General features: G+C 38.1%; 1 protein-coding gene across 5 annotated transcripts in view; it reads left to right on the top strand.

Moving 5' to 3' along the window:
* LOC102080584 (ADP-ribosylation factor-like protein 15) overlaps positions 1–19,173 on the top strand; it is a 97,624-nt gene that overhangs the window by 39,356 nt on the left and 39,095 nt on the right. For all 5 annotated transcript variants that reach the window (XM_025896838.1, XM_025896836.1, XM_005473558.4 and 2 more), the window contains 3 exons: positions 601–745; positions 2,148–2,207; positions 16,597–16,805. In XM_025896838.1, the coding sequence (XP_025752623.1) occupies positions 601–745; positions 2,148–2,207; positions 16,597–16,805 (414 nt within the window). The remainder of the gene's footprint in view (positions 1–600; positions 746–2,147; positions 2,208–16,596; positions 16,806–19,173) is intronic.

Here is a 19,173-nt window from a genome sequence, read left to right as displayed (position 1 = left end):
ACAAGTTTAAAGTTCTCATTCACGGTTCACACTGCATTTGCCCCTTAATGTCTCACAGCAGGCCCTCAGTCCCAGGCTGTGATTCATGGAGTGACAGGTCTGCCTCTGGCTGCCATAAGGGCCCAATCAGACAAGGTTTACATGCAGACAAAAACGTGTTGGACCAGCACTTGGATGCATGCATCTAACCCCTTGATTGAATATAATTTGTCAATGACATTTTCTCTATGTGGCATGATTAAATTAAATTGTACATGTAAAAATCATGGTAGTGTCATTCTTTGTCATGGTGCATTCTTTTTATTAAGCTTTCTGCTCGATCATTTGTATACTTTTGCTCCTTGTACATCAGCTGCACGTGTTCCCTATACTCGACCTGTTTTTTGACATGAGGTGTGAATTTTTGTTTTGCCGTATGAAGACAGAAATGCCTGTGAGAGTTTTTATGCAGAGTTATGGAGGCAAGAATTTATCCTAAGAATTGTTTTCATTGCAAATGCAGAATTATAGCGGTCCTCCCTCCAATTCCCTATTCCCCCCCCCACCCGTCGCGTGGAATTGTTTTCCAATGCATTCATTGCTTTGTATGCTTTGTTTTAGTGTTTTCGGGCACTGTGCTGTAAAGGACCCCCACCGCCGAGACCAGAGTATGATGTGGTGTGCATTGGCCTGACAGGTGCTGGAAAGACCAGCTTGCTCTCACGCCTCTGTAGTGAGAGCACCGATGGCATAGTTCCTACAACAGGTATGTGCTTATAAGACATGGATCAGTGGAAAAGAAGGCATAAAAAATTAAGCATGCACCCTCTGCTGTTGTACCTATCTCCCTTTGCTCACATGTGTTCTTGCAATCTTTCTCTTTTTTAGTCCTTTGTGATTCGAATCTGAAGGACATCATGCTCTTGAAACAGACAGATAGTACTATCCAGGTATTAAAGTTTTCCAATAGAGGAAGGATTTTTTCCAGTCCCAGTGTTTGTGCCAGAATAGATGTCAGGATGTCACCTGCCAATACTTGGTTTTTCTTTTTCAATCAAGTGGCAGGCTGGTGTTATGTCCAGAAAAGAAGGAGGTTTCAGGGTTTGCACATCATTCTTGTGGTAGTCAGCACTCTGCTTTCCATATATGTAATCCCTCAAGAACCCTGACATTCCTGTCTCCTTCCCGGGCTTTGACAGCAGCAGTGTTGAGCTGTTGCAGAAGTCCCACTTTAGATTTACTCTTTTTTCCAGGAGAAGCTAAATATAACGTAATTCCCAAATGTGCTGCCTGTAACAGTTAGTTTGCATTTTTCTGTGTCAGGGGGTGTGTTAGGTGAGTGAATAGCTCTCTGTGCCTGCTGATGAGTAAGCCTTAATAGATAAATGAGAAAATTAGTGTTCATCTCTGAAAGCAGATTTAGCTGTCAGCACTGTCCATCTGCCAAATGTACAGAAGGAAGAACGGGAAGGCCAATAAAGGGGGAACTCTCCTGCTAATACTCTTACTTCCTGCTTCATAATTGTGCACTGTTGTAATGTACATAGTGATTAATTTAGATGCTTGTAAAATCATAATCTGCTTTCACATCTCTCCTCCTATTTGTAAATGTTGTCAGGAAATGAATTCCCACCAAGACAATTTACCATAATTTGAGCAACATTAAATTTTGCCCTTTAGTGGGTTTCTCTACCATTTCCCACTCTTTCCCGTACGCAGCCGCATAAACAAACCACATAATACACGATAGTACTTAGTTGTATCCTCCGCTAACCCCAACATAGAACAAAACACTTTTCTGTTTAGCTCTTCTTGTTTTTCTGTTTTTCTAAAACTGGACCACACAAAGTGTTTTTCTTTCATGTTTATAACACAAATATGTTGTCAGTCCTGTGTGTGTTCACCAGCTGGTGGTTTGGAAAAGGTACACCAAATATCCCGGGGAAACCTAATGATAAAATGGATTTCTTTTTCTTTCCTTTTTTTCTTTCTTTCTTAAAAAAAAAATCCACTTTCTCACTATTGAAAAGTAAATGTAGCCAGCATTCCTAAAAGCTGACTCTCATCACTCCTAGCATGTGCTGGACACACACACACTGACACAGAGGGAAGTACAATTTCTTTAGGTGATTACAATGATGGATTTTCATTGTTTTCTTTCCTCTCAGGTTTCAGCATCAAAGCAGTACCGTTTCCAAATGCCATCTTGAATGTAAAAGAACTTGGAGGTAAGAAGTAAATGCAGGAATTCAAGTTTGTAACGTCTGCATTGGCCACTGGAACAGTAACTGCATCATGTGGTTATTGGGATTTTCTGTTTTCTTTGTATTACTGTAGGGTCTTTACCTTACAATATAAAGTGGATTGAGGCAACGGTTGTTGTGCCATAATGAAGTTTTTCTTTTTTGAAATCAGTACTTTATGATCTGTTTACCCACCAAACCATGGCCAGCTTCTTTTTCCAAGGACATCATTGGAATATTTTGTTCCTCGATTACAAAACACTCATATGTTGCACAGGTATACAAAAGTGCATATGTGACCTGTTAGATATATACTTTAATGGTTTTCATCCACAATAAAATTTATTCTGTCATTACCACATCTCTTCAATTGAAATTTACACAAACGGGCACAAACGTCAAGAATGGGGGAAAAAGTGTTTCTTTTTGTGACCTGTAGCATGACATCTTTCAGACACAGACATGTGTGTATAGACGTCAGATGTGTTAGTGTGTTTGTTTTTTGTGTGTTTTAAATTTCCAATGCTGAACAACGTGCACCGTATTATTCCTGGAAATGTACAACACTCGAGGAAGCCATTAAGTTGAGATGAGGAAACCTGAGGTGGAGGATGGGATAAATAAACCGAGCTAATGCAATCGAAGTCCTTAAAGAGAGCCTTGAGAAATAAAAGGAATGGATTGTTTTGTAATTTCAGTTTCCTGTGCATGACAGGTGCAGTGCATATTTTCAAGGATCACCCAACTTAGGCGTCTGAAAAGATGAAGTGCACACACTCACACAAATACAAAAAGAGGCACTGGGGGGGGACCACCAACGAGGGAGCTACCAAATTTGGACAGAACGCATTAGGGGTTTGTTTTTTTTTTTGTTTTTTTTTCAAACTAGGTTTTTCTGGATTGGGTCAAAGCCAGTCTGGTGGTAACAGTGGTAACATGATTGTGGTTGGAAAAACACTGGTCCCACAGATGACACACTTGATTTAGAGACGTTAGTATAGGCTGCCACCACAGAAAAGCGTGATGAAATCTGTTCTCTCTTTCTCTTAGCCCTCCTGCCTGGACACTTTACTCCCCTGCTCCTTTCCTTGTAAATACACAGAACACAGGCATTTGAGTGATTTATGTTGCCATCCGATATGGATGTATTGGAGATGGTAAAAACAAGCACATGTTTTGACGCCTCTACTAACTACCTTTTTTTGAGGATATTGGATATTGTGTGTGAGAAAAGGTGTTGATTTGCAGCCATTATTTTTTCCCTGCGCAGGCATCCACCTTTTCTTCCAGTTGTATATGACGCAAATATATAATTGGAAGAGTTTATGCTCTTGCATAATTTTCCACTGGTCAGTTTTCATACAGAGACCCTCAGAGTGTCTTCTGATTATGGCAGGCTTGTTCTGCACAGTTTAAAACTTACTCAACACTTCCCACTTCTGTCAGTATTCTTTTATTCCTCCCTTCTCCCTATGGCTTTTAAACAAGCAAACATGCCTGGTTTAGTTTTATGTTATTTTGCACTGCATCAATGATGCAGAAAAATGATACAAGATGTGACGCACAGACATCAGTGTTCCTGACCCCGAAACCCTTGTTTTACACAATGCCTCTGTGGCTTGTTCTCTTTACTCAGCCCTGACTAAGGCAAGGGAAGACGCTCTTGTTGAGAAGTGTCAGGATGTGAAGCACTTCCTGTGTATTTCCTTCCCATCCCACCGGAAAGCCTATTGAAGATCAGTGAGGAACTGACACTTAACAGTCAGAAAGGTAAAGCAAGGTTTGCGTATGTAGGTGACGTATGTGCCCTAGGTCAGATGACCTGTTTGTCAGTATTTGTTTGTTTGAGTAGAGCACGCAAACCGTTTAAAAGACACAAAGTCACATAAAACTTCCTCACAAAAGCGCAAGCATTCAAGCTTTTTATTTTTTTATGTGCCGTTCTTCATTTCCTTGGTTTTGTAAGCCTTATTATTGCTCAACCTTTTACATCTGGGAGACAAAGGTAGTTTCAGCTGAACTGGGAGTATGGGAGTATGTTAAGGTCAACATTTCTGGCATGCAGCAAAATCTTTCATAAGTTGAACTCATGAACATATGAGGAGAATACAAACTTGACATGATCAGAAATTGTCCTTTGTCACACGTAGCAAGCAGCAGGAGATGTTTTGCATCAGTTCTTTCGTTTTTCTTTTACTTTATTTCTATAGTGCCAAATCACAACTGCGTTCACCTCATGGTCCTTTTATATTGAAAGGTAAAGACCCTACAATTACACAAAAAAACCCCAACAATCAGGTTAAAGATATTCCATGCAGCTGATTCTGACATTTGCACACACAATCACCTTCATTGGGTAATTTCTAGGAAACTTAAGGGCTGCAGTGAACTTATGAAAATTGGGTATAGAGATGAGATTGTATTTGGTCGCACCACTTAACGTTGGAATTCAGGTATTTTCAGTACCAAGCTATACAGTCTATCTTTGCAGACATGGATGTGAAAGAGTAGGCCGTACCTAGATCGGGCATAAATTGGAGCATGGTACAGCAAAAGGAAACCAACCAGCAACAAGTCAGCTTGTGAAAGCTTTTCCCACATAGATATTCAACAATTAACTATAAGTGTTACTGCAAGGTAAAAGTGCTTATGTACCAAATAATTCGGACCATGTAAAGTTAGAGTGCAGTCTCACCGAGTGCTGAGGTGCATTGTGTGTAAAAGTCACCAAGACCCTGCTGAGACCCAGTAACTGCTGAGTTAAAATCTCCTCTGCCATTAATATCAGCACAAAAGCTGTGTACTGGGAGCTTCATGACATGGGTTTCTATTGCCAACAGCTCCTGTAGGAGACCCTGTAATTTTGATCATACGGTGTTGCACTTGGAGTTCACTTTAAAATATAAAAGGCTGTAAAGACACAATTTTAGTATTTCAGCTCTGTTTTATCTAAAGGACTGGAATGGTTGTGCATTGGTCATGCACAATTAGATCCACCTACATGGTGGATCTGTGTATTGTCAGCAGGGGGTAGTATCAAAATATGCAGAAAACAAATGAACTACGCTTATGTGTTTGGGCTGTTGTTTGTGCTTTAGCTTAGCCTCCACTACAGAGTAGTCAGAGGTCATAATGTATGTGTGTTGTTTTGCGTGGTAAACTCTGCTCTTGCGTTCCACCTATGCATGCTATCTGTGCCTTCAGGCAGCACAGTGTTGTCTTTATTTTTTCTTTGTTTTTGGAGTACTGCACACAAGCATGTTGTTATATTGAGCTATACTAAGCCAGTAAATCCGTACTTAAAGCATAATTAGCTTGTATTTTACTTGACACCCGAATAAACTTTTTTTCCAAGGCTTCCGTGCTTCTGCATATTGCCGAACCTAACTATAGCATTAAAATGCATGTGACCTACAGCTCAGTGCTGTGTCTGAACTCTTTCTACACGTAGCATGGGGCTCTGGAGCAGATCTATCCTGGCAACGTGCTGCTCACGCTGTAGATTCTGTGTAGATGCCGCATAAGTCTGGTTATGCATTTTTAAATCGCCGTGCTTTGAGTGCACTGGACCAGATTGTCATATCTACAAAATGTACTATAGACGAAAGGCACAAATCAACCTTTGGGAAGGCATGCCATGATGGATGTTACCAGGCTGGGTGATATGTTTGTCTGACTCATGCTTTTGTTACTAACTTATTTTAATTTGTTCTCTGGTATTTACTCTGGTTTTGTCTTTTCCTTCTGCCTACCATACTGTCTGATCTTTAATATTGTGTCTGTGCTGTTAGATGTTCTCAAGAAAAAGACAAAAAAACCCCAAAACAATGCCTCACTTTGTTTTACTCCTGTCAAGCTTCCCTTATTGATTTAGACACATTGTCTGGCCTTGATAAAACACCCTGCTCGTATCAGACAAGGCTTGTCTGTCGTGCCAGTCAGTGTATTTAGCTTGTAAATAACTTAGTAATTTCCACTTCTCTGCAGGATTGACAAAACTTTGCTGCGAGAAGAGTATGACAGGATGAAAGGACAAAAATAAACACATCCAAGCCTGATTTAACCCTAACCTGGAGAAGATGAATCAGAATAAGTTGGATTCCACCTCTGAACAGGTTATTTGTAAATTAAGATACATGTGCATGGAAAAAGACCAAAAGTGTGATCTCACTGCAGAGTCTGTCTGCTCTCAGGCGACAAAATCCAAATAATCTTCTGCTCTGTCTTAGCTTTTTATTTAAATAGTGACACAGTCAATCAGTGTCATCAGTATGCCATGCTGTATTAGCCTCTCGGGACTAATTAGAAATTATAATTAGGCGTTAAATAAATAAATACCCAGAGAGAACTGTGCCTTCTTTAATTCTAGGATGGAAGCATGAAGCGACTGATACTGTTCATTTATTCAGCGGACAACAACACTGCAGCAAAACTGCATCATTTTTTGTACTTATCTTTAGTCTGACACACATTAGCTACTGTGCCAGGTATGAGGATTAGGTGGGAAGGGCACCTCCAGTGTGACTCTGTGTGTGTGTGTGTGTGTGTGTGTGTGTGTGTCTACATGTGTGGACAGTGACATGACGTCAAGTCTAGACGGGCCATTTCACAGTGTGCATTCATGTCACGCAGGGACAGCTGATGAAGTGACCCTAATAGTCACAACACACTGCTGTTGTTCTGTAGCGGTGTGGCTGGGGTTAGACATTTAGACATTTGATTTGAATAACAGCGCTACATCTTTGTACTTGCAGAGGTGTTGTTTAAACAGGCTGTAGACTATTTGAAACAAGGCTTTACATTACTTTGTTATTTTTCATTACTATACATTCATTATTGGTGATAGTTAATGAATATTGATATGGTGTATGATTTTTAAGTTTGACCTTTTATTTCTAGATTAGCATGTGTGTGTCTGTGTGATCCCATTAATGACTGTATACAGGTGCTGCATGTATCATTATTATCATATAGTTGAAAAAGAAATCCCAGAAAAGCCTTTAATTCTTAAAGTTCCTCTTTCCAAGGTAAATCATAGTGCAACCATAACATCTTAATAATTAATAATGATGGTCGTTTATTTAAAAAAATACTACAAAAGTAGTTTATTTAAATAGCATTTGGAGCCTTGCCCAATTTTTTTATGAATGGGATTTTATCAGCTTAAATTTGTGTATGAATAAAGTACAGTTACTCATTCAATTTTCGCTATTTGCCAATGCACATTTGGTGCACATAGGTGAAGATTTAGTAGTTAATTAAAATTACACAGTGTCTGTTTATGCCTGTAATTGTTAAGATGAGGAAAACGATCACTGCAAATAAATAGAATTTAAAAGCACTTGTAAGTGTTTTCTCGTTTTAGAAGCAAGTTTGCATTCATTTATCCCTCTAGTGTCAGTAACCCCAAATCATTTAATGTTGCACTCAGTAGCACCCACTTGGAAAAGCTGTGGAGTAAACAAAACTGATTTGCATCGTTCAAAATATTTTGTAGACACATTTCTGCTGAGGACAGACGCACTTTGTTTCAACCTCCAGTTTCAAGTGAATGTCATGCATTCACTTGAATGTCAGCAGTGGGATAGATATGAATCACTGTTAACTTCCTTCACATACAATGAATGATTCAGCATATCATATTAGTGAATTGATATTCATGTCATAACATTATATACATACAAATATGCACACATGCTGTCATTTCTGGAGTTTAAAACAAAGTATTTATGTCAGTGTCACTGGTATGTCTCAGTTGAGAGGACTACTGTCCTATCAAAGGATAGAACAGTAGTGAGATGTAGATGTCATTGATCATTTTTCAACATGAAGCCTTACTGGTGTAAACGGGCACCATTTACCCAAACCTGTGATTTACCCCCAAAACCTGAAGTAGTTTAATCCCCTAAACCTGTCCCAGTAGTTCTTGGCCATCCTACTCTCCACAGAACAATGGACTAACTAGGACACAAGTGAGATGAGATGAGATGAGCAAGACAGATTAACGTGACAGAAAATTTAACTGCCAAATTTAGCTACTAAGCACATCTCTGAACAAAAACACTACATAGTAGTTGCTACTGACCATATGCGGTTCTCATTCCTATCAAATATCCCCACCGTGTGTGTAAATTTACCCTGAAAAGAAGCTTTTGCTTTGTGTGGGGAAAAAAATCCAACCACAGTGAAGTAATTTGCATTGCGTTTAAAGCGGATGATGGAAGGCGCAGATTGTTCTGGTTTTGGAGTTCTGAAGTCTGGAGTGTAACCGATCTGCATTTGAAGCCTTATTCAAGGATATTACCTTCCTTCATGTTCATTGTGGTTAAATGGTGGATCAGAAAGAACTCATTCGTATCCTCAGGGTGCTCTGGGAAAGCCAACTTTTGATGTTGAAATTTCTGAAATATTGAACATTTTCAGTATTTCAGAACCCGTAGATCAGAAACAAGCAAGATTTATCTAAATATTTTTGTTCATATTAGTGCAGGAAACTGTTTGTGTAAGAAGGTGGGTAGTGTCATATAAACATCAGTGGCTCAGTGATTGATTATTACACTTTGAACCACTCACATTACTTTTCCATAACCGTAAACAGCTGTGTCAGTTACAGTGGCACATGATGAAAATGGCTCAGCCATCGAAGACCAGGGTTACACACCCAAAAAGGAAAAGTTCTGCCAAAATATTACATATAATAACACCAGTCAAATGATTGCTTATAGTAACATCTGCCAAATTATTGCATACAGTAACACAGTCATTTAGGATATTTTGTGAAGCTCCATTTCTATAAACAATTGCTGTTAATTGTGTGCATAAATGAAAGGGATTAATGTGTAGGCTGACAGTTGTACTGACAGTGGAAGTGTTTTTTTACTCCTCACTCCAGTTCCAGCCAGGTCATTCCTTAGTGAAGTAAGCGAACTTTATTACAACAGCTTTGCTCAACAGTCCCAGCAGGCTCGCTCGTCACTCTGTTGTAGCCGTTTTCCTCAGTCTCTGGCACTAGCATAACTTCAAAGAGGATTGCTTTCCGGGATTTATTTTTCAAAAGTTTAAGACTTAATACTGAGTTTTTGTTTAAGGTGAAAGCTGCCAGAAAACTTAAACCAAGTAGCAAAACTGTTTAATAAGTTGCTAAACCTGACAGTAAATCTGAGACCAAAACAAAAAGTTCAAGCCCTCACAGTAGTCTTATTTACACCAAAGGAAGTATAGGGTGGCAGGGGTTCAACTGTTGAAATGTATTGTTGAAATATAGAGCATGACATGCTGTTTGAATTTGTGAATGAATTCATAAACACAGGCTATTGAATGCAACAGAAAGAGTCTGAATTCAAGCTGCTTTTAATTTTTGCTGCGTATTGACTGCTTGACGTTTGCTGGCGTTTGCATCCAAGTTTTGTTCATTAACTGAAAGTCAAACACAAAATCAGAACATGTTGTTACATGTTTGTACGAATGGCAAATATCTGCTTTTCCCACTTTCTCCTCTAACAGGGATCGTAACTCCAACAGAATCTTAATTTTGCCATATGTTTTTGCTTTTTTGCTTCAGACGGTGTCCGTAAAGTGTAATCACTTAATGCTTCACAATAAACTGCAAAGGGAACTAGTTTCTGTCACATTGAAACTAGGGTTTTACAATATTTTGTGAAGTAAGGTCAGCTTATTATTTAAGGAAGATGGAGATGACTACAGAAGGAACAAATGTGTAGTTTTACCTCCACTAATCTACATCTTCTTAAAGATGAGCTAACTGTAATTCTCTGGTCTTTGAAATATCAAAACTAGTCAAAATGGCCTTTTTAGAATATCTTCAAACCCAAACTGGCAACTTAAAATAGCCTTGTTTTTCACCACAAGCAAAGCATTAAGTATCACTAGTGAAAAGCTAGAGAAATGTTTGCAGAAATATGACCGAAAGTGAGTTGATTGATTTAAAAAAACAAACAAAACAAAACTGTTATTTATTTATTGATGATTAACTAATTAAGTAAACAGCTGACCTTTTCAGGTCTAAAAGTTCTTTAATTTCAATAAATTCAAAAGCCTAGACCTATATCAAAGTTCACTGTCAATAACTTTGGAGTAAGGATGTGAAAATGTTTTATGGGTGTGGAGAGTTGGCTGCATTAGTAATGCATGATAACTTCATAAGCGTTTCACATAAGTGTCCCGTTGCAGTTGGCTGTGCATGTGCAATGAATCATCAAATGCATGCAAAACACAGCAAGTGTTCATACAATATAAGTAAGATTCAGATTCAAGGTCTTTGGGGCATGAATTTAAGATTTATGGGTCCCAGACCTCAAACCATGCATACTTTCATATGTTTTATTATTTTATGCAGTACATGGAATGTGTTAGTACTTTCCTTCCTTTTTACTTTAGCCTCACGTGCTGCAAAAATGTGCACTCACCAAACAAAAAATATAACGAGTCAGATGTGTTATTTAGCAGTGTAATTTCTGAGAAGTGACTCTGATGTCAGACTCATAATAAAGCTGTTTTGCTAGTGTAATTTATTTTATTCATTTATTTATTGTTTTAGAAATTTTGAAATCAGAATGGTTGAGGTGTTTAGGGAACATCTGTAATTTTAGCCGCACTCCCCACTACTACCAGAAAATTCCCAACATGTGTGAAACTGCAGCCAAATTTGGGCAGACTAAAAATAAATGCAGTGGTCTCCCCAGCAACTCAATTCCTGTCTGTCAAAGCAAATGACTAATACAAGGTCAGTTTCCATTTCATTATTTAGGAATGAATGTCTTGGCTAGCATTTGTTTTTGTCCCCGGGCCCACTTCAGGTGTTTTGCATTTATTACACACAACTACATGCACGCCATTCACTAAATGCATCCTTATGACTATTCTCTTTTAAAAACCTAAATGTTATGTGCTTGTTTCTGTCTGTTATGCTTTCATAACAACCAATTGGCTTCATATGAGGTGTTCAGGGAACACTGGTAAATTGGAGTGCCTACCAGGTGATTAGCGTTTATGATTTGTAAATTATACAACAGAAAATTGCCAACATTACACTTTCCCCTGTGCGTTGCATATCTATTTGCATGAACATTGGTCACACACGGATGTTTGGGCACAACAGCTTGGATCATTTGCAAATGTAATTCTACTGCTATCAGCAAGTGTGCAATCAGCTCTTCCTGAAAGGGAACATTTGAATGAATAAGAGCTGAACCAACAGATAAAAGTGTGAGGGCAAGTAGAAAGGATGTTGAACATTCATAGAAATGCAAATTGTAACTTAAATTAGAAGTAAATGGGAGGTATTCAGGGAACACAAATAAAATCAAAAAAAAAAAAAAGTGATAGTATTCAGCTGTGAATTCTCCTTCTGTAGCACCCAGCAAAGCATACCATAAGATTTGGCTGCACTATGTGAGATTCTTTCAACGAGATGATTAAAAGGACTCAGTTCAAATGTATTGTTTGTCCATGTAATTTGTCACGTTCAGGCAGGGAATCTGTCATATTGGAGGCAGGCATTTTAATGTTACTTTTGCCAAGTTTTACACATTGAATAAGTGAGGCAACAAGCAGTTGAGTTCATGAGTCAAGACTTGACAAGTTCACTAGGAGCCATTACTGTTACTGACATGCTATTTTTAACTTCTCGTGATACAACTTCCAGCTCGTTATGTCTGCTTGCCGTCTAAAACTATAAAATGTGTTTGAAAATTATTATTCTACGTTCTATTTGGAGGATATAAATAAAAGTGACACATGAAAGTTGTCAAAAACGGAGAGGAAAAACAAGCAAAGAAATGAGGTCTGGAGCACCGATGGTGCACTTTTAAAAAATTAATCATATGAGTAACTTCCTCCAAGAATCATGACATCATGTTTGCAAATCCTGCTCGCAGACCAATAGGTGGCAGAAGCTGCCAACAAGATCCGACGAGACATGACAGACATTCCACCATTTCCAGGCAAAGTTGAGAGAAGCTTCCTAGTCAATCTCTCAAGTGCCACTTTGTCTGATAGCTTTCCACTCTAGTGAGAGGTGTGAGTAGAAAGAGTGGGGGAGGAAGGAAGGAAAGAAGAGAGGGAGAGCATGAGAGAAAGGAGGTAAATGTCACTGAGAGCAATTCGTGATTTTTAAACATTTGCCAGCCTCACAGTTCGTCACTTCTTGGCAATTAACTTACTATGAGCAACTATAACAAAATAACAATTCACAAGATTGCAAAGGAAGTAACCTCACCAGATGGAGAGGGATAATTTTAACCAGAGAAAGTACATCTTCTACAAGCAAGTGAACATACTTGCGTGTATAGCGTACACAGTGACAACAACTTTATTGAGCGTGTAAAACAGACATTTAGCACCTGTTAATAGAAAACATGTGGAAAGGGCAGCAATCATTTGAGTGAATACATTTAAAAGTGTGAAACCAGACAACAGCTATTCTTTTTGTAATGAGATCTGCAGTAAAGTGTTGGTGGAACTTCCGTTTTTTATAGATTTCATATAACAAAGGGATTTGTTTAGGAAAAACAACAACCCTTATGTGTATTTTGAATTTGTAAAACTAAACTTTTTGTTTCAAAATTTGGTTGGAAATGTGTACTTTCCTCCTCATACTTTCCTCGTGAGGATCAGCAGCTGTTCTCAGTTTGGATTCAAGGAGTTAAAATGAATTATCCTTATTTCATAAGACAAGACTCCTAATGCTGAAGGACCAAGAAATGAGAGAATATTGCCAGGATATCACAGTTATTGGTTACTCCTTACTGACTTTACTCTGACAACACTTTTCTTAAAAAATGATGTACATGGAATGGCATTCATACAGTGCTTTTCTAGTCTTTTGATTCCTAGCCACATGTAACCATACATTCATACAACACTTTGTTCTTTACCTTTAGGAACATTATTTGCCTCTCATCCCTGCTCAATTTAGAATCACAGTTTAACCTAACATGCATGTTTTTTTGCTGTGAGGCAATAGTGGTAACTACTGCAACACCGTCCCACCCATGGTGAGATTTGCCATAAATAACACCAATTAGACTTGCTGTAATTACAAAGGTACATTCAAATAGTGTAGATGGGCTTGCAAAAGAGAGGTTCAGAGATTTGACCAGACTTGTGCTGCAGCTCTTAATACATAACAGGTTGATTCTTGTTTGTGTGGTGGACACTGCTGTTTGAGATTATTTTTGGCAGGGGTTTGTTCAGTGAAGATTGTAAACCAACCTTTTTCCCCTAAAGTAGCCCATCAGAAAAAGTCCCAGGCAATAAACAGACAGAAGTTATTAGCTGAAAATGAATATTTAAATTATTATAAATATTACATGTCTAAAAAGACACTCCCATAGATACAATCATATAACACCTATACTTGGACTTTCCATTTATACAGTTTGCAGTAAAGATGAAAAAAAATTATATGCTACTGTTTGTTTTTAAAATTCACCAGTTCTTAATGGTAAAAGTGCAAGTTTGCCTTGAAGAAGTGGTGTAGGTAAGATGATCCAAGAATCAGGAAGAACCTGCCACAGTTGTTTGGTGGATTTAGGCGGTCTCAATTGCTACTGTCTCTTCTTATAATCCAATAAATGACTCAATGATGTTGAGAACAGGACTCTGTAGTGGGCTTGCAATCTGTTGCAGGACTCACTTGTCCTTCTTGTTATTGAAGATGGTTCCCTAACTGATCAGCATGTTGATGATGGTACTTTGTGGCAGTGATTAGGAGTTATTTCTCATAGCGGATGTCCAACAGTTAGTGCTGTAATTAAGAAAATTAAGCATTTATTTAACATGTTCATTTAAAAGTAAGCAAAGATGACAAATGCCCTTGAAACTATTTCCAGGGTGGGAAGTTAATTTCCCCAATGGGAAACTGGGGCTGTTGTGCAGGGTTACACCAGTAAGCTGAACTCAGTTCTGCTCAGTGTTAATTTATTAATATTGATTTAATTATACAAATTACTATTGCAGTAGATATTAGAATTAGTCAATGAAAATGTGAAAAAGACAAAATAAACATACCAGCATTTTATCGCTGTTTAATGAGTCTGTGCAGTTTCTACTAAATTTCACACTTAACTTTATGCAAAGTGCTGTTGCTATTTTGTTTGTAGTTTAGTTAGTTTAGATCATTTTTCTTATTCAGTTATAGAAATCTAGTCTGTTTTGGACTTGAACAAGTGTATTGAATTCACATTGAGTGTCTAGTAAATTGAAGATCTGCCTTCTATTCTGCATCTGAGAGCTCTGGAAGGTCTTTACTTACCTTCTCACAAAGCTCGCAAAATTGCGTCCTCGGATCCCATTTCTTTTTAGCAATTTGCCCAGGCTGAACCCTCTGTCAGCTGTGTGGTAGCCTATGTCACTATGTTCAGTCTCATGATCCTCCAGAAGTGGAACAAACTGTCTGTGATTGTCTTGCACTGATGAAGTTAACTGTTTTACATACTACATGTTGGAGCTATTTGTTCTTTATTTTTATTATTTTGAAATTTGTTAAAGTTTGTTGTTAGTTTACTTATATTTTTGGGTTTATTTACAAGTTTATTTGTAGGTTAATATTTGTTTCAATGTTTTGTTTGTTTGGTGTTTACCTTGTTAACTCAGTCAGTAAGAGCTGTAGGGCCATTTTGTTTCTATAAATAAAGAGACTGGTATAGGACCAGCATGCACTGGGGTGGGCCTATGGTTTTTTTTACCAGAGCAGGAGAAGCAGCAGGAAGTAACAAAAAAATGGATCTTGTTATTGCTTCCCAAACTGGATAAATAAACCATAAAAACGCAACTTTCAAGTTTGGACAGTGGACTTCTTTTGCCTGTGTACGAAATATTATCTCAGTGCAGCAGTGGCTTGTGGACTTTTTAATTGTAGGATGTTTGGTTTGTCAAACAAAAGGAATTGCCACTACACTACATCAACAACATTCATTTTAGAACTGACTTACACAACACCTCCTGAGGTGTGATACATTGCAAAAATCTGAATTTCAGTTGTGGGTTCATCTTAAAAGTTGGAACATTTTTCACTGTCAGATTTGGACAGCCATTGCTTGAAACACCTGCCAGTTTGTCCCATTTTGAGCCCCAGAATATCTAGGTGCAGAGTTACCTCTGTGAACAAATCACTTCCAGGGATGGACCAAGCTTTTTCCTTGTTGCTTTTGCAACTTTGCTAGCAAAGGATCAGATATCAGTTCCTGTTCTGCATCAATAATTTTTTTTTTTTTTTTTTATTTTTTATTTTTTTTTTTTTTACATTTTTCTCAGTGTTTAGTCTCCTAATGGCATTTTAAACTGTAATATTTAAATACAGCAATCTGCCCTCTACCAAGTAGGCACCCAGCTTTAACTCAGACTTCAGTAAATAAATATTTAGAAGTCCAGGTCTTGTGGAAAAACTCTACGTTCTTCATCAATTTTTCTTTTTTTTAATGTGAGCCGATGTCTTTCAGGGCTAGCATAACTCACATCTGTAAGACATCCGATCCAATGCATTTACAGTGAAGCTGCAGTCACTTGCACACGAATATATGTAAATTAAAAAAAATAGCATGGACCAAGTAACAAAGCTGTGTTGTGATTTCCAAAAAATAGCAAAATCATTAAGCCATTCACTGATGAGGATTTTATCAAAGTGTTTGGTGGCTGAAATGGGACAAACTGGGTGACGTATACTTATTTATGTTTGCATCCTAGTTTCCTATTGATCTCACATGGGCCGGTCAGGGACAGTCAAAGAGCCGGATGTGACCTGAGGGCCATACAATGCTCTGCACTATATGGACAAACGTAATGGGCCACACCTCCCTGTCTGTTTTCAATCCCTTTGCCTCAGGTGTAATAAATCTAGCACCTAGCCATGCAGTTGGCCTTTATAGAGATCTGTGGAGGAATGGGTCATTCTAAAGAGGTCAATGAATCTGAGCATGATACTGTAATAGGATACTATGGTTGAAACACTAAGGTTGCATTAAAAACTAAAAATAATAGATTTTTTGTGTGTTTGTTTATTTTTTTTTATTAACTAATTATTAATTTCTTTTTCGGCAAATCTTTTATTATATTTTTTTTACAACCGCTACTCTTGTTGTGAGTGTAAATTAGAATGGACAAGTAATGGAAGCAGAGGAAGGTGACGGTCATGTCTGACGCGTGTTGTTAGCATTCTCTTTGGTTGTTTTGGTTTTACACCAAACAGATTCCTTAATCCATAATTTATATATTTGAGTGTTAAGTTGCATTTGATGCAAATGTATATTTTGTTTTCATTAAAGTTAATTTAGAAACGCAACAATTACAAGTGTCATACTTTCTAATATAGAGCTCTAACAGTGGCTACATTTAATAGCATCACATCTGTCCACAGGAGCTGACAACATCAAGAAGTATTGGAGTCGTTACTACCAAGGATCACAGGGTGTAGTCTTCGTACTGGATAGCGCATCATCAGATGAGGACCTGGAGGCGGCACGTAATGAGCTCCACTCGGCTCTGCAGCACCCACAGCTCTGCACACTACCTTTCCTCATCCTTGCAAATCATCAGGACAAGCCTGCTGCAAGAACGCCAAACCAGGTAAGTTAGTTTGTTGTCAGTGCTGCTGCTAATGTTTCCATCTGATGTTTCTCTCAAAGTTCAGTTTGTCTTGCAGATGTAAACACTGCCCCTTACACATCTGGGTTACTAAAGACATCATTTTGCATAATTCATTGCACACACTCATATAAATATACACATACACATACACATGGATGACCCTTTTCTTTTTACACTGAAATAACTTGTTGTATACAATAGGCCCATTAGGGCTGTCACACAGTTTACAGTGGACAACATAATGACTTTTGGAATGTTAACATATTGCCAGATATTGAAAATTGTGAAACTTAAGGATGAAATTTCTGTGTTTTTCATGGTAATGGAGTTCTGGCTTTTGTGTGTCGATGGACTTTTTGTTTTTTTTGTTTTGTTTCCGAAGGCAGTTTCGTCCCCAGCAAAGGGATAAACTCAGATCATTAAAGGTGTTGGTTATATATGTAGCTGTGAAATGATCCTATAGCAAGGCATTCTAAATGTGTCACCTCATATAAAGATCTTAATTTAATCCATCAGCCAACCCTAGTGACACCCTCACAACGTTGATCACTGCTCGTGTGTTGGGTATAAAAAGTCAGCTCCCTTCTCTCCTTCTTGGTGTTTTTCTGTATCTTTGTCTTCCTCTTGCTCTCCTTCGCTCACAGAATGAGTCTCTTAGAGTAGGATGTTTTATCTAGCATTTCTTATGCACTGCTCACTATATACGTTTTAAAATCCTGGAAACTCACTCTCAAAATCGCAAACACACACAGAAATATATACACACATACATCATGTTTAGGGTCCTATTTGATGTTTCTAAATGATAACAAAGACGAATAGTTAGAGAGAGCACCATCTGCATTTCCTACCCTGGACCACCAATGTTGCTACTTCAGGGATGTGAAGGCCACTGCGGGAAACGAAAAAGGGATAAGCTGTGAGACTGATTCTGTTGTGACCTAAAGTAATTGTAATTTAAGCAAAGATGTTACTCTGATGGGCTTCAGCAAAATATTGCATTTAGGTGTGCGAGCAGTTAATTTGAGAAGCAAACCAGTCTTTGGTGCCACAATAATAACTTTTGTGTTGTGCTGCAAGGACCTCTGACGTAGGTTTATTATATATTACTTGCATTCATATTTAGTGGAGCAACTGGTTTAACTCTACCAAATATAATCACACTTTGTTCATAGACAATGTTAGAACATAATGGGAACTATACCCTGTCTCTAATTAGATATAGTGTTTAAAAGGGCTATGAACAAACGTCACAAATACAATCAGAACTCGATATCATGACGCAGGAATTGAACACCAAACGCCAACGGTTCAATTTTAGCCACACTTGTGAGTCAAAGTGCATGAAACAGGAGTGCAATTTAACAGAGCAGCTAGCGGGTGTTGATCGCATTCTGAGCAGCAGAAATGAATGAAAGAATCAGCTGCAGCAACACACAGAGCAAACATTTAGCTGTCTGCAATGGAACGCAGAAAACAAGCTATACACACAGACGTGCTACATGTCAGGCAACCAATGAAAAGCTTTAGACTCGGTACAGATTTTTTTTTTTTTTTTATTGCACTCTGGAGCCCAGCACCACCAGAATCAGTTTTAATTTAATGTAACTAATTAGTATGGATTGGATGCACTTGAGCATGATCCACAATAGTCACGGAAACCCACTTATCTTATTGATCATTTAAATGGCAACTGCTTGTTTTAAGCTCGACAACACTGGTCCCTTTGTTGGCCCTCATATCACAGCAGATTAATTAATCTGCCTGTGGCCTGCCCATATTCTCTGAGCGGTCTTGGCGTGATGTGTCCTCATCAGTCAGTCATCAGTTTCTGATTTGGCTGAACTGTTTGCAAACACTGATGACACGTGAGACTGACTTATGGGGATGGAGGGGTTGGATAAAAGTTGCCTAAAGGCCTTTTTTGCACCCCGTTGGAAGGCCCAGTTCGGTTCATCATGAAAGACTTGCATAAAACTAGTTGTTCAGGATTGATGCAGTTGTTTTGATACTATGTCTACTATCAGCTGAATGTCACTGGGAATGAATTGATTGCAGATCATAAGAGACTCCAGTTGTAATTTTCTTTTAATTTCTATTTACTTTACCTTCTATGCTCTTGTATATACATCCTGTTTAGCACATATGACAAATTAGTGATTAACATAAAGCACTGGAATCTGCTGTGAGTGATAACAGGTATTATTTAATTAAATTATTCTTATGGTTTATTAATATACTTTGACAGGATTTTTTCAGCGGTTAATCCAGTTTAGATACCAAAGAAATGATATTTCATGTCCATATTTGTATTTCTATGGTCATTATGAGTGTTACCGTGCCTGTG

This window comes from Oreochromis niloticus, linkage group LG12, assembly GCF_001858045.2.
Source record: "Oreochromis niloticus isolate F11D_XX linkage group LG12, O_niloticus_UMD_NMBU, whole genome shotgun sequence".
Classification (NCBI taxonomy): domain Eukaryota; kingdom Metazoa; phylum Chordata; class Actinopteri; order Cichliformes; family Cichlidae; genus Oreochromis; species Oreochromis niloticus.
This window is presented reverse-complemented; position numbering and strand designations above follow the sequence as displayed.